The 15724-nt window shown below is 42.1% G+C and overlaps 1 protein-coding gene across 1 annotated transcript in view; it reads right to left on the bottom strand.

Moving 5' to 3' along the window:
• Positions 1-15724, bottom strand: part of B3GAT2 (beta-1,3-glucuronyltransferase 2) — a 56697-nt gene that overhangs the window by 23160 nt on the left and 17813 nt on the right. Inside the window, 1 exon segment of the mRNA XM_070418299.1 lies at positions 4542-4686. Coding sequence (XP_070274400.1) covers positions 4542-4686 — 145 coding nt within the window.

The raw sequence follows: 15724 nt of genomic DNA, 5'->3' as shown, positions 1-15724 counted from the left end.
TGTGCCTGCACTATTTTACGTGTAAGGTGCATAAGGGAAATGAATGCGACACGATTATAGTCAATAGTCATTAGAGAACATTGTAGTTCGTTATTTTTATGATATTGTAAAAATTAAGTTACAAAATTTTTATTAAAACGTTTCTTACATACTGTTATATTGGCTGGGCCGCAAAAATATTTGTTGTGGGCACGCAGCCCGGGGCCCGTGAGTTTGACATGCTTGCTTTACAATGTCTCCTTGTTATGAGTTATGAAAAAGTCCATGGACAAAGCTCAAAGGGACCCTGAGACGTCACTTCCATGTCCCCTTTGCTTTGGGGAATAGAAGTTCTCGCAAAACGAGGTGCAGGAGGCACGCTTACTTATGAGAGGAAAGTTACCCGCTACTGAGCCTGTGGTATAATAAATAATTTGTCTGGTCTTAGTGCCAGGTTCCTGACAAGGAACTTGCAAAACCCTTAGAATTGCCTGAGAGACAGGAGTGACTTTATTATGCTAATGAGGTGGCTCATAGAGGGCACTTAGATAGTTTCAGGATGGGGCTGGTTACCACAAAACCAGCCACATGATCAGAGGCAGGAGCCGTGGGCCACCCCTACCTCTGGGGATGGAAGCTGGAGACGGAGTTCAATCACAAGGCCACTGATTTAATCAACTGTGCCTACGTAGGGAAACCCCAATAAAACCTCTTAACACCAGAGGTCAGTGGGACTTCCGGGTGCTGGGAGGGCGATGCATCCCGATCGATCCCACGAGGAAAAGGCACAGGAGCCTGGGTTCTCCCCCAGACCTCGCCCCGTGTGTCTTTCGTTGGATTGGCCCTCATTTGTGTTTTAGAAACAAGTAAGTAGAGCGCTATCCTGAGTTCTGTGAGCCCTTGTAATGTATTATCAAACCTCAGAGGGTTGTGGGAAGCATCAAATAGTAAATTTGTCAAGAAATACAGGTGGCCTGGGTCCCCCACAGTGCGGCTGGTCTAAAGTAAGGGCAGCCTTTGTTGGGGAGCAAACCCTCTAACTAGTGGGGTCTGCGCTAACTCTGGGTATTTTAGCAGCCGACCGTCACGTCATTAGTCTTGTACTGCAGTTCGTACACCCAGCTGGATTTCTACAGGAACACAGGCCGTATGGGTGCCAGGCACTCAACTGGAAGCTGTACATACTGTCATTAGAGGGGCTCAGGGCCCTGCCTGCCACCTCCTAGAGTTAAGAAAAAGGTGCATGCAAATGTTGCGAATTCAAAATAAATACCTCAGCCTTAAGTTCTGCATCTGAACAATTCTACACCTCCCGGTGAGGCTGAAAATTACTTTAAGCTCCGTTCTTTCAAGTCATGATTCCTACTCATACCTCCCTAGAAGTGGCCACCGTGAGCCTGTCACTGCGAAGTAACACCCTGACCTCAAAAACAGAACTGACAACTCTGTGTGGACTGCCCTGCTTTTAGACAACAAGAACCAGTTCGTGGGCAGATGCCCGAGGTGCAGGCACTGAAGCCCAAGGCACAGACCCGTGGACACATTCCCGGCCTCACCGGCTTGGCAGAGCGGCCATCGTCCAGCTGCCAAAGCCAGCCGCACGCTGCTGCCAGGGCAGGGGCTGCCTCCGACGCTTCTTCCCGCCTTGTGGATGGGCGTCTTAATTCTTTTTTTTTTTTTGCAGTAATCATTAGAAAGCTTTTCGAAAAAATTCCCCCAGTGCAACAGAAATAATCTCGACTTGTGCCACTAACATGCATACAGGATCATTTCAGAACAATGTTTCCTCATCTGATAGCAAAAGTAGCCTCTGCAAAGTCCAACGTGGCCAAATGCAGACAGAGTCCAACCCTATGAATGACAGGGAGCGTTTCAGCCGCGATACCTTACACTCAAATGAGCTTCTAGTGATGGGCTGGGCTACGACTTCAGAGAGATACAAACAGGACAGACCCTGAGGGAGGGGCTGTTACTGAGTGTGCGCAACCCCGAAAGGCGAGACAGCTGCGGGAAGGTTAACATTTTGGTTCTTACGCTTCCTGTTTCTTAATCAGCTTGTGAAAACCCGAGAGAGAGACCCCAGCTCCCTCAACTATCTCAGACCCTTTTCCAAGCAGCCTCCTTGGCTGTGCTGGGCGGGGCAGCCAAGTGGCCTTCCAGCTTCAACCTCTCTTTCCAGACATCGTGGCTGTGTCTGCACACGTAACCTGACAACGGGGTGGGCGGTACCCATTGTACGTGAAGGTCCAAAAGGTCTCTTCCTTCTTCTCACGGAGAATAAATGAATCTTATGTGGAATCTAAACCAAGCTGTGAATTTTCAAGACTCAGAATCAGAACTGCCTCAAAATCAGAATCATTCATTATATCTTATCAACCAAATCACTCTCACGTTAAGGCTTCCAAAAATATCAAAAATTTACTGAAAAGTAATTTGCAAAAAGAGCATGTTTGTGTGTGAAGTGAAGAAATAATTCAGGGTGGCAAAAGTTGTTTTCTTACTTATTCCTACTTTAAAACAAGGATAATTAATACAAAAGAGCAAATCATTCGTATTTTATAATATATCTTATATTATGCTTTGAAAATATACTGAAATGTTTGGAAAAATCCAAACATCAGTCATGTTGTGGAGAGAAGTTTCCCAGAGAATCCGGCAGTGAAAGAGCATCGGATAATTTGTCACAGGCCCGGCAAAACGCACAAAACCCACGTGCCTTTCTTGAATTTTAGTTATCTCTATTTAGATACAAATTCTGGGGGGAATCAATGTGAAATTTTCGATGAGTTTCTTGGATACGTAATCATCTACATAAAGTTCATACAACAAAATCCAAGAAGACCCATCCAAGTTGGCCTGACCTTGAAGTGACTTTGCAGAGTAATGGGCAGAGAGCCTGTGTGTAAGGAAACGTGCCTGGGAAGTTTGAGTTGAAGCAAGGCTCTGAGGAAGGGAAGCACCAACATCTATCCTCACTCAGAATCCAGGGGCCCAGGTGGGAAGCCAGGAGGAGACAGAATGCATCAGAGGAGACCTCAGTGGCCATCCATGCCACTGCTTCCTTCTACACATGAGGAAAGTTAAGTCCCAGGAAGCGACAGAATATGTCTAATGACCTCCAAGTTTTCTGTCCAAGGTTACACACATGTCCGATCAGCAAGGAACCAGATTCTCCCAAGACACATTATGGTCAGCCTTATATTTTCAGAGCCACAAATTCAGACTTGATTGAAGAAAGGCCTTTTCTGAGAATCCCCAGGACCTTTCAAGTATGGCTGACCTACCTCTCTGTCTGCCTTCAGGTAAATGCTTTAGTTGACATGCCAGCTCTGCTCTTTGGCCACAAGAATTGAAGACCAAAGCAGAAGGCTGGTTAGAAGAAGGATGGAGAAGTCAGGAAGGAGAGAGGGGGGCCTGGGAGAGGGTAAGAGATCTAGACTGTCCTTGGAGTTAGACACAATGACACCTAGTCTCAAAAAACTGGCACTCAGGAAATGTTTGTTAAACACTGAGTAAATATACCAGTTCGTCTTCCCTGTGACGCAGTGCGACGGAGCCGCCACATTGCCACCCACAAGAGCAGCCAACAGCTCGCGCTCCTGGTTTTCTTCATAATCTTGCTTCCTCCAATTTAAAGTATTGTCAGAATAAAAGTGATGAATCCAGTTTAGAACACAGCCGTCACCCCATCAGAATTCTGAGCATAGAGATTCTGACGGCAGTAGGGAAATATACACAAAAGATTGGCCAAGCACAGGCTGACAGACAGAGCAGTTTTTCAGAGCTGAAGATTGATGACATCAATTTTGAAGCTTTTCTGCCTTTGTCTTCTAGGTTATAGATGTCGGTTATTTTTTTGCCTCTAAGCCTCATGTTTCAAACTGAATCTTTCCACAGTTATCACAGGCATCACTTTATACAACCCACAGAAAATGAGTCACTTTACGACAGAGTAGCATTTTAGAATCTGTAGTCTGCTACAGGGTCTTATTTAATTCAATTGTTCGGTTAGAAAAGAAAAAACTTTAAAATACAGATATATTCAAAATTAACACATGCTTGAAAAATAAGTAACCCTAATTTTATATGCTAGTTATTAAATGTATCAAGAAGTACTAAATTTATCAATAAGCATTAAACTGATTAGCCTGTCAAACCCACATCACTATTACATATATTCATAAGTGTGTGAGTTACTGTAACAAACCGGACCCCTGGAGAGAGGTACCAAAACGAAAGGCCAGGGCCAGTTCTCACCAATGACTCCCAGCGCCCAGCTCTGCACCTGGCACATAAACATCTGTTGGATAAAAGGGTGGCCGCACAGACAAGTGCCAAAATGGAATGGAACGAGCATTTTCTAATCACCCCCAAAATAAATTTCCATCTGAATTAACCAGAGAGCCTGTTTTGAAGGTTTAAATGGCTAATCTGCTGCATATGTTAAGATCAGCATTTTCACCCAAGTGGTCTTTTAAAGTTTCCTTCGTCTAATGCCCTGAGACACTGGGAACATCCGTAAGAACAATCGAGCCGACGCAAGTGTCACCCACACTCCTCACCTGCCATGTCGATGGCAAAAGGCCTGTCTGCTCTCCAGCCGGTGTACCAACCAACGACTTTGCCATTTTCCACCAACGGACGTTCGTAGCGTCGCCCACCAACCAGGCCCACTGGCCAGACAGAGACCTTGCGTGTGGTTCGCATCTATAAGAAGGGGAAAGAGATTTGGTGTAAGTTTCTTTAGGGAAAACAAGTTGACGGGAGGGAAAGAAGGTGAGGCAAGCAGAAGAAACGCGAAGGGGTGGGAGGATGTCGACTCCCAAAAGTTGAACGCTTCCAAACAGAACCCTCCTGCTGACGGATTTGCTGCCCAATTACTCTTTGTCTACTCAGCACCAGCGACTGCGCACTCTGTCATACACTAAGCCTCCGGCTCAGGCAGGATGGAGAGAACATCACTTATTGGAAGCCACATTGTGACTATCAAATGTTTCCTATTTGTTCCAAAGTTGGATCTTTTAAACAAGTGTATCTTTGGAAGTGAGGAGGTTTAGTTCCTCTTTAGGAAACTTTATTACTCAGTAACAGCAAACATTTGACTCAGAGGAGCCATAGGAGTTGCCTTGCTCTGAATTTTTTATTGCTACAGACACAGAAATCTTGGCTGGCGGCATTAATAATGGGAGCCAGATACAGAACAGACACCAGGCATCCTCCTGGGAGACAAAAGAAAAACAAACGTAAATTTGCCTGTCTTTCAACGGCAACGGGCCAAATTATAGAAGAAAAGGCAGCTGAAGTAGCTGGTCCTCTCCTAATACACCCTGTTGTACCTAGCGGAGTTCTGGTTAAAGACAATCCTCAACTGAAAGTTATTTGTTGGGAATTCTTCAAGGGGAAAGACACACTCACAAGAAAGCTCGATGATACTAGGCAGCATTTTTGGGGAAAAAACACCACCATCTTCCTGGACAGGTGTTGAGCAGAGCCAGAGTCAGCCCACATGGCACCTTTGGCAAATTAGAAAAAGGTGCCGCTTTCTTGGGCAGACACACTCCACACTGGGCCCATGGCTTATGGGCCCAGCCATCAAAGTATCAGCTGGGTTCCAGCTCCACTCACCCTCTTACCTGGGTGAGGTAGTGCTGTTGTTAAGGTAATTATAATCTCAACACCAATACTTTACCTTTCATTTGCTATAGAACTGGGTCATGATCAGTAACCAATGGCTAAAATAATGATTATCAATCAAGGATTTTTTTTTAATGAAAAAGAAAATTATGTATTTGGGAAAGATTTTCAAATACAATTCAAATAAAAAGTCAAATTATTAAAGATTAAAAATAATTAGATGCTCCCATTTGCCAAACATCTCAACTTGACTCATTTATTAATATCCCACCTCATTCTAACGAGAGGACTTAAGGGCATGAAGTGCAACAAGTAATGAAGATCTCACTATGTTGGTCTTCCCCAAATCTGAAATTACTACTTTTTAAGTCAACCCCTTATTCAATAAATTAATCACTGTTGCCTTGTACTAGCTCATACTGACACATATGATGATTTTTTAGAAAGTTCTACTGAGGTATAATAATGGATACACTAACTGAAATGAAGAATATACTAATATACTACAAGGTATCAACAGTAGATGAAGCCGATAATCAAATCAGTGATTTGGAATATAAGGAAACAAAAAACATCCAATCAGATGAACGAAAAGAAAAAAGAATCCAGAAATATGAAGAGCCTCTGGGACAACTTCAAGCATACTAACATTTGTAACATGGGGGTGCTGGAAGGGGAAGAGAAAGCAAGAAGTTGAAAATCGATTTGAACAAATAATGACAGAAAACTTCCCTAATCTGGTGAAGGAAATAGACATACAAGTCCAGGAAGTGCAGAGAGTCCCAAACAAGATGAACCCAAAGAGGCCCACACCAAGACACATCATTATTAAAATGCCAAAGGTTAGAGACAAAGAGAATCTTAAAAGCAGAAAGAGAAAAGCAGTTAGTTACCTACAAGGGAGCTCCCATAAGACTGTCAGCATACATAGTTATTAGAATATTATTCACTATATTCCCTATGCTGTACTTCATATCCCCATGACAATTCTGTAACAACCAATTTGTACTTCTTAAACCCTTCATCTTTTTTCACTCATCTCCCACACCCCCCTTCCATCTGGAAACCATCAAAATGTTCTCCATATCTATGAATCTGTTTCTGTTCTCTTCTAATCACTGGAGGGGTACACCTGAAACTGATATTGTATGTCACTATAATTAAAAAATTAAAAATAATTTAAATAAAGCAAAACAACAAAAAGAAAGATCTACCGAAGTACAATTGACTGCAGAAAAGAATGAATAGTCCTGACACTGTTATCTTAGAAAGGCCTGCATACAAGGCGGACCCTTGGCTGGCATATGAAAACCTGGCTTGAAATAAACCCTACACTGATAAGGTTGTTTGCCTGCCTGGGGTGCTAAGCACCTGCTTTCCTTTGGGGATCTGAAGTACTGGTGACCAGACTCCAATAAAAACTCTGACCCTGACATGGGCTTCCCGGGGCATGAACACTATGTACCTGTGGTTACATCTTTGCTGGAGGGAAGGTGTGCTCCCTGTGAGCCTTCACGGGAGGGAGAGAATATGGAAGCCTGCACCTGGAGTCCTCCAGCCCTTCTGATGTCCTCCCTCCGCCCCCTTCCAGCTATGCATCCTTACTGTGTCACTGTAATAAATCTTAGCCACAAGTCCTCAAATAATGTCATTTTGTTCAACTTGGCTTGATTATAACTTTGATGAGATTCTGTAGGAACTTAACTCTTATTTATATTAACTAGCCTATGGTAAAAATGGTTTTGTTATACATAATTTTGCTTAGTCACAGAACCTATCAATGATGTTGAGAACTTACTGTACAACTAACTATATGCTGAGTGCTATGAGTCCTAGTAAGTCATTTAATATGGGTGGTCTTGGGGACCCCTGGAAGAATAAAATGCCTCCTGCACGCCCCTCCCACTGGATATTGAGCCTGCAACCCGGGCATGTGCCCTGACTGGGAGTCGAATCGTGACCTCTTATTCATAGGCTGATGCTCAACCACTGAGCCACACCACTGGGGCTAGATTATTATCTATTTTGAGCTAATCTGTATATACAGTATGAGAGGCTAACTGAAGTTCTTTTTGTTTTTTGCATATGGAGATCCAATTGTTCCAACTGCATCTAATTGTCTGGAAATAACTGAGCTGCCTCTGCATCTTTGTAAAAAATCATATGTCATATGTGCGAGTTTGTTTCTGGACTTCTCCTCTGATTCATTGGTCTGTTTGGTGATTTTGATGCTAATATCACACTATTTTATTTTACTATGACTTTACAATTACTCTTAAAATCAGGTAGTGTTAGTCTTCCTACTCTGTTCTTCTTTATCTAAGTTGCTTTGACGGCTCTAATCCTTTTCATTTCTGTGTGAGCTTCACCGTTGGTTTGCCCATTTCAGCACATCAATTTGGTGAGAATTAACATCTCACCAAACACTGAGTTAGAACACTGAGTCTCCTAACCATGGATATGATATATCTCTCCATTTATTGAGATCTTTAATTTCTCTCAGAAATATTTTGAATCAAAAACAACACTTAATGCTTTTATGTTCTAGCTCTTCTCCATAAGTGGGGAAAAAACCCCAGAAAATTTACTAAAAATTTCACAAAAATACAGCTCTCTCCCAACTCACTACACCTTCAGACTCCTATTTGCTCCCATACTGCAGAAAATAAAATCATTTCGATTTTTTGGGTCTTATATATCAAATATACCAAACATACTAAGAAACAAAGTTAAATCTAACACATAGGTTTTTCCTTAACAGAATGGCTTTATGGCACTAAAAAATAGCACTGTGCTCTTTTTTGATATTTTCTTAAAATGCCTATGATTTTTCAGCTCTCAAACTGCTTTTGCCCAGTTGCACTAAATTTTCAAATCTGTGAAAAACTGGTAAGCAGATCCCATCTCGGACATGAGAATGCATGGGTTGTGCTCTGCATACAGCAGGTGCCAAAAAATTCTTGGTGTGTGAACACCAGGTAGTAACTGAAACGTGGGCCACATGTAACAAGCAATCAGAGCCTGTAAGGGACAGGCTCACAATCAAAGACAAGAACAGTTACTAAAACAGCAAAGGCAAAGATATTTTTAAAATAGTAAGAGAAATTACCATTAAAGACAATATAATAAACCATAACTGTGGGACCACTAGAAAGAAAACAAATATGGCCAAGCATGCCCTGACTGGGTAGCTCAGTTGTTTGGAGCATCGGCCTGTATACGCAAAGGTTGCGGGTTTGATTCCGGGTCAGGGCACATATCTAGGTTTCAGGTTGGATCCCAGGTCATGTATGGGAGGCAACCAGTTGATGTTTCTCACATCATTGTTTTCTTCTCTCCCTTTCTCTGTCTTTAAAATCAATAAAATCATATCTTCAGGTGAGGATTAAAGAAAACATGGCCAGGCATCTTTGGTGGAAGGCTTTTTCATTTAAGTTAGGTCACGAAAGACACATGGGATTTTGCCACAGACCACACAATGGCTTAGGGTTCTAGGTAATGAGATGAATCAAAGAAGCAAAACTTTACATTTCTGTGTCAGTTTCATGCTAGAAAGGATAGATTGTGCTCAGCACAAAATTTCTACGAAGATCTCAGAACTAACATTTGTTCACACTTTTTTTCCCCCAGAGTGTCTGGTGTTAAAGGTGAAGTGATGACTATTTGAATGCAAGTGATGAGGCAGGATTCTGTTTCCAAGGATGCTAAGTAAAAAAGTTTGTCATTTAAAGAGTTTAAAGCTTCAGAAAGAGCCAGCTGCCCTGGCCATGTGGGCACCGCTCTGAGATTCGGCGTGGATGCTTCATCGCAGACTCAGACACACAGCTCCCAGACACGGCCATGGTACTATATAGAGAGTGCCAGACACTCCACAGGAAAATAGCACAGCTATTTACAGAACGCCTTCATGTCACCCCCGGGATCTATCCTCTGTCGATGTCCTTTTCTCTGAATCTGTGCTCTTTAAGGATCCTTGGCAGCTATGTTCTTTTCTGAGAGGGGGGAAAATATAACAAAGACTGTTCCTATTAAAAGTAAAACCCTTTCCTATAACTAAAATATTCTCAGCATTTAAAAGGGTTGCTACCTTCTTAACACGAAATAGTGGTTATGTAAGAGGCACAACTTCAGGTGCCTGGTGTGAACTCTGATCTAAACTCAAGGAAGAAAGCCCTGGATAGTAAGATAAAGAAGAGGCAGTTCACATATTTATGTTATAACTAGAGGCCCGGTGCACAGATGCATGTACTGAAGGGGTCCCTCGGCCTGGCCTGCACCCTCTCACAATCCAGGACCCCTCGGGGGATGTCGGATTACCAGTTTTGGCCCCATCCCTGCAGGCCAGGCTGAGGGACCCCACCAGTACACGAATCCATGCACCAGGCCTCTAGTATGCATATAAGATCTTTGGTTAATCTCTTCCTGCCCTGCCCCTTCCCTCTGAGATTCATTAGGCTGTTCCATGTTTCCATGTGTGTGCGTTGAGTGTCTGCCCTCTGGTGGTCAGTGTGCGGCATAGCTACCGGTCAAACAGTCGAGTGGTCAGATACTTAGCACATTAGCCTTTTATATATATAGATATTACAGACAGTTCAGATCCCCAAAGGCATTCTCTTCCTATTTATTCAATGCCATAGTCTGTCATTGATTCCTCCGGCCTGGACTTGCATGGCAATGGTAACCAGTCAAAATCACTTCCCACAGAGCCATTTCCATAGACCCCATGGCTAAAAAGGCACAAAGATGCGCTTGGTACATCTCTACACTCCTCCAGGCGAATTGCCATTTCAACCACCCTGGGCGGGAGGGGTTTGTTTATCTTCATCTCCAGAAAAGGAGGTGGCAGGGAACTGGGGCCCATGTGTCTGGTGACCCTGATCAACAACCAGCTCCTGTTTCGTTAGCCAATTTTCCCCGGCAGCTTTAAGCTACATGCTTTTGGTCCCTCCTTGAGAGATGGCCAACAGCCAGCTTCAGGGATTGCCGCACTTCAGAGGAGCATACGCATGTGATCATAATGCCTTTAGAGGAAAACAGAAAAAGTTAAATGCCTTTAGCATCCTTCAAGACATGCCACTAGGTGAAATCTTGTTTTATTTTTTCCAAAGGGAAATGAATAAAGTCCTTGATCTTCTGAAATTGAAAACACTACAGGCAACCTCGGGGAGTAGAATTATAAAGAATGTTGCACTCAGTATCCTGCCTTTTAAACTAATAATTTCAAAGGAAAAAAGAAAACCCACCCCAAATCCAACAGGACCCAATACATTAAAGAAAAGAGCAGGCGAATATGAAGGAATACAGGAGCGGTGACCTAGAGACGAGGGTCCTTCCAGTTTCACTGTCCATAAACATCTGATAGTTTCCAACACAGAAATACACTTATATGACCCAACACACCATACATTTTCTTTGGAACAAGTCTGAAAATTAACGTCGCTTCTGCTCTTTCTCTTTCTTGCATCTGCCCCCTAATGACGTCACCATATAGTTCCTTCAACGAATTGTTACTCCGCTCAGTGCTCTTTGTTCCACAGTGTCCTTAACGTAACTTGATGTTGCCCTGGACATATTTTTTGGTGCCTATTTTGGTTTCCACATACCACCACCCACAGCATGAACCTTTGAGGTGCGCAAACTAAATATTTTAAAGGTGTTGAGACTTCTGGAAAGCAGAAATGTTCCTGATGTTATATTCTCAACCCTTCTCCTATGTCACTGGGTAGAAGACAGAGTATAACCTTTCCTCCATTCCCTTTGTACTTTTTCACGGGATACGTATCATGTATTTAACGTGTGTCCAGTGCTGTGCTAGTTCCTGAGCAAGGCAGGCGTTGTCCTTACCTGCAAAGTCAACATTCTGGGAAAGATAAAGCAACGATACAACTAACCGCAAAATCAGTTCCTTAGGCTCTGTGCTGGTAAGGGCTGTACGGGAAATAGATGATGCTAGGAGAACATGTTGCAAAGAATCGGACCTGCTGGGGGGCCTGCTGAGATTTCCGTGAGGACCCCAGCAGGAGCTCAGCCTAAAGCACGAGCAGCATTAACCAGTGTGGACAGAAGACACAAAACCTTCCAGGAAGAAACAAACTTAAGTGCTGCTGGCTCTTGACAGGAGTGTTTCACTGCATTCCCTAATTTTAAAAAACATCCACTTCGGATGGTGGATGCTGGGAGCCAGGTTTCTCTCTGCTGGAGTGAGAACTTACAGATAAGCAAAAGAGAAAGCTAGAATGATCCAAGTGCTTAAGGAACAGAGTTGGAGACAACAGTATGAACTCATGTTTAGCTTAATATAGAGACAGTTGTAGATAGAGTGATAGGTATGTGTATATATGTATATGATTGGCATGTGTATATACATGGGTTAGTATACACGCATGTATTTCCTCGCTTTGTCAGCTAAGAGGCCTAGAAGCAACGGCACTCCAGTAGCAATGAGCCCACCTGGCACCCAGATCTCGGTTTCTAATATCATGTTGTAAAACAGGACCAGAACTACTTGAAGTAGCTGATTCGAGGGCAGGGGCAGAAAACATACAAGGTCACCTTAGGGTATGTTTAGAGCTAGAAAGTAAGGCAGTGCATAAAAAACCCAAAACAAACAAAGCCCTGCACGTTGTTGGGGTCATGTGAAAGGCCCACAGGAGTCTACTAAAGAGCCCCAATGGCCAAAGCTGGAACAATTTGAGCAATAAAATAAAGTAGTATTAGATTACTACCTCAAGTATAAAATAAATACTAGATGCTAACACAACCTAAAGTATATCATTAAATGACTAAATAGCAAATAAGAAACAGACAAATCTCCCAAGCAAAACAATTCAAAATAAGTTACATAGAAAACCCCACCCCTGCCCAAGGAGGTGGAGCATAACTCCCCCTCTTTAGGAATGGCCGCACACAGCAATTTCCTTCCAAAGAGAACACCATGGGGCAGGGATAATTCACAGTGAAGAAGCCTGGTAAGCCCTACCTCAGCTAGATGATCAAGGCTGAGATGATAAATCATGTTGATAATATGTCCCCTTGACATGATGGACTGAGAATGGCACTTTACCTCTGTGGTCTTTATTTCAAACACCATTCTCTAATAGAAAGAGGCAGGGCCTCTTGGAGAAATAGCCGATTCAAGGAAAGGGATGGGAAATACACAAAACATCTTGTAGTGCCAGAAAGTAAGGTGTCTAAAAAATAACAAACAAAACCACCAAACAAACCCACACTGAGGAGGACATGTCAAGAGAAAAGAGCTGACGGAAAGAGCCCCCAACCCCAGAACAATTCCAGCTACAAATCATGTTGAGAGCATGCACCCCTGACCTGATGTTATGAAAATGGCACTTGATGCCTGTGATCTTCTGCCCTAAAACCCATAACCACATTCTAACCATGAGATAAACATCAGAAAAATTCCACTAGAAGGGCGTGCTACAATATACCAGGCCCAGTACTCCTCAAGGCAACAAGAACACTCTGAGACACTGTCACAGCCAAGAGGAACCTGTGGAGACACGTTAATGAAATGTAATGTAGTGCCCAGAGTAGCATCCTGGAACAGAGAAAGGACACCAGGTTCAAACTAAGGGCATCTGGATAAAGAACAGACTTTAGTTAATACTGACCCATGAATTATAACACACATCACACCAATGCAAAATGTTAATAACAGGGTCAATGTTAATATGGGAACTTTCTACTATCAGATTTTCTGTTTAAAGTCTATTATTTAAAAAAAGAAATCCCTTTCAAATGTGCCTAAGGTGACCATCCCTTCTCTACCCACCTCAGTCAGGTATGACATAGACTTATTCTCTAGCCTGAAGTCAGATTTCCACTCACTTTCTATGTTCGCTCTTATTGTGCAGACCAGGGGTCACAAGCTGGAGCATTTGGCCATATGCAGCCCTACAGCAAAGTTTCGTTTGGCCTTCACAGTTTTGTGTTTTAAATTGAGACATGTTAAAATCCAAAGATTTCGGGTCTCTCTGAAAATGTGGCAAACGAGGCTAGCATTCCACATGGCAACAGTGGCACAGCGAGGCTCCGTGCCTTCCAACAGCACCTGCCCTGCCCTGTTTGCCGCAGTCCCCACCACTCCCCAACACAGCCCCAAAGCTGAGTCTGCATGCCAATCACGGTTCATTGCTAGTTTGCACTGTCATGGGAGATATTCCTCTCTCCAAAGTGGGAAAGTGAAAAACAGACCAAAGGGGCCATGCGTTTCAAGAAAACAGGGCAGCAACATTGTTGTCTGATTGAAATGAGGAATGTTTCTGTGTTATTAATACGCAAAGTATGTATATAAAAGACACCATTAGAAATAAGAAAAATTATGAGAAATATAGGGGAAAGGGACATAAATGAAAATAAGTCAGGTTGAGTTCTTAGTGCTTTAAGTTTTAATGCAAATAAGGTAATACTGCTTACACATGGTCAGCCACACTTAATTATATCACTTGCTCAGAGGCATATGAATTTGTGAATCCTGGTATGAACCGTCTGGGAGGAGCTAGCTTGAGCTCTGCTTATGATAAAACTGCAGTAATCAATACAATGTTGTGCTAGTATAAAGACAGACAGGTAGATAAATGGAAGGGATTAGAGAGTTCAGAAATACTTTCCACAGATGGCCGGTTGATTTTTTTTCCTAAGATGCCAAATCAGCTCAGTGGGGGAAAGGTTAGTCTTTTTAATGCATAGTTCTAGAACAAATGGACACCTATGTTAAAAAAAAAAAAGTAAAAGAAAAAGAACTCCAAGCCCTCCATCTCACAATATTCATAAAAATTAACTTAAAGAGGAATCATGGACCCAAACACAGAAACCAGTTATGACACTTGTAGAAGAAAATATTGGAGAAACTCTCTGTGATCTCAGGGTAGGCAAAAACCCCTGAGAAAGGACTTAAAAATAAGAACCCTAAAAAATTCCACAAATTGGACTTCATCAAAATTAAATTTTCTAATCTCTAAAAAATACTGTTAAAAATATTCAAAAGTAAGTCACAGACTGGCCCTGGCTGGGTGGTCCAGTTAGCTGGAGTGTTGTTCCATATGCCAAAAGGTTGTGGGTTCAATCCCATTGGGGTGCATACGGGAGACAACCAATCAATGTTTCTCTCTCACATATATGTTTCCGTCTCTCTCCCCCTTCCTCTCTCTCTAAAATCAACAAAAATATATCCTCAGGTGAGGATTTAAAAGAAAAGTAAGTCACAGACTGAGAGAAAATATCCCACTATGTATACCTAACTGAAGACTTGCATTCAGAATACACAAAAAATTCTTACAGCTCAATAAAACACCTAAAGCATGAGTAGTATTACCCACTATGGACAATTAAAAATGGGCCAAATATGAATGAACATTTCACCAAAGAAAAACAAATAACCCAGCAGCACATGAAAAGATATTCTATTTATTAGTCATTATGGAAGTTAAAACCACAATAAAATACTATTACACGCCCACTAGGATGGCTAAAACTAAACGACACAATACCAAGTGTTGATGAAGATGTGGAGCAACTGGGTTTCTTACACGTCCCTGGTGGGAGTATAAAATATGCAACCACTTTGGAAAACAATTTAGCAATTTCTTATAAAGTTAAGAATATGTATTCATCATATGACCCAGCAGTTCCATTTCTAAGTATTTATTCAAGAAAAATAAAAGCATATGTCTAACACAAAAACGTGTACCTAAATGTTCACAGTATTTTTATTCATAATAGCTATAAGCTGGAAACAGCACAAATGTACATCAACTTGTAAAATGATAAACAAATTGTGATATATCCATTCAGCCGATTACTACTCTGCAATAAAAAGTAATAAACCACGGATACTCATTACAACATGAATGAATCTCAAAAACATAATGCCGAATGAGAAAGAAGCCAGATAAAGACTACAGATTGTATATTGCACATATATGAAATTCTAGAATAGGCAAACTTATCTACAGTGATAGAAAGCAGATTAGGGGCCATACGTGGTGAAAACTGATATAAGGCGATAGTTCCAAGGGTGTGTATGTGTTCACTAAAATTTAGCAAACTCTACATTTAAAATGAGTACCTTTTATAATAGGTAAATTGTACCTCA

This window comes from Myotis yumanensis, unplaced genomic scaffold (genome assembly GCF_028538775.1).
Source record: "Myotis yumanensis isolate MYYU_CA2020_CCGP unplaced genomic scaffold, mMyoYum1.0.hap1 SCAF_6, whole genome shotgun sequence".
NCBI classification, from domain to species: Eukaryota; Metazoa; Chordata; class Mammalia; order Chiroptera; family Vespertilionidae; genus Myotis; species Myotis yumanensis.
This window is presented reverse-complemented; position numbering and strand designations above follow the sequence as displayed.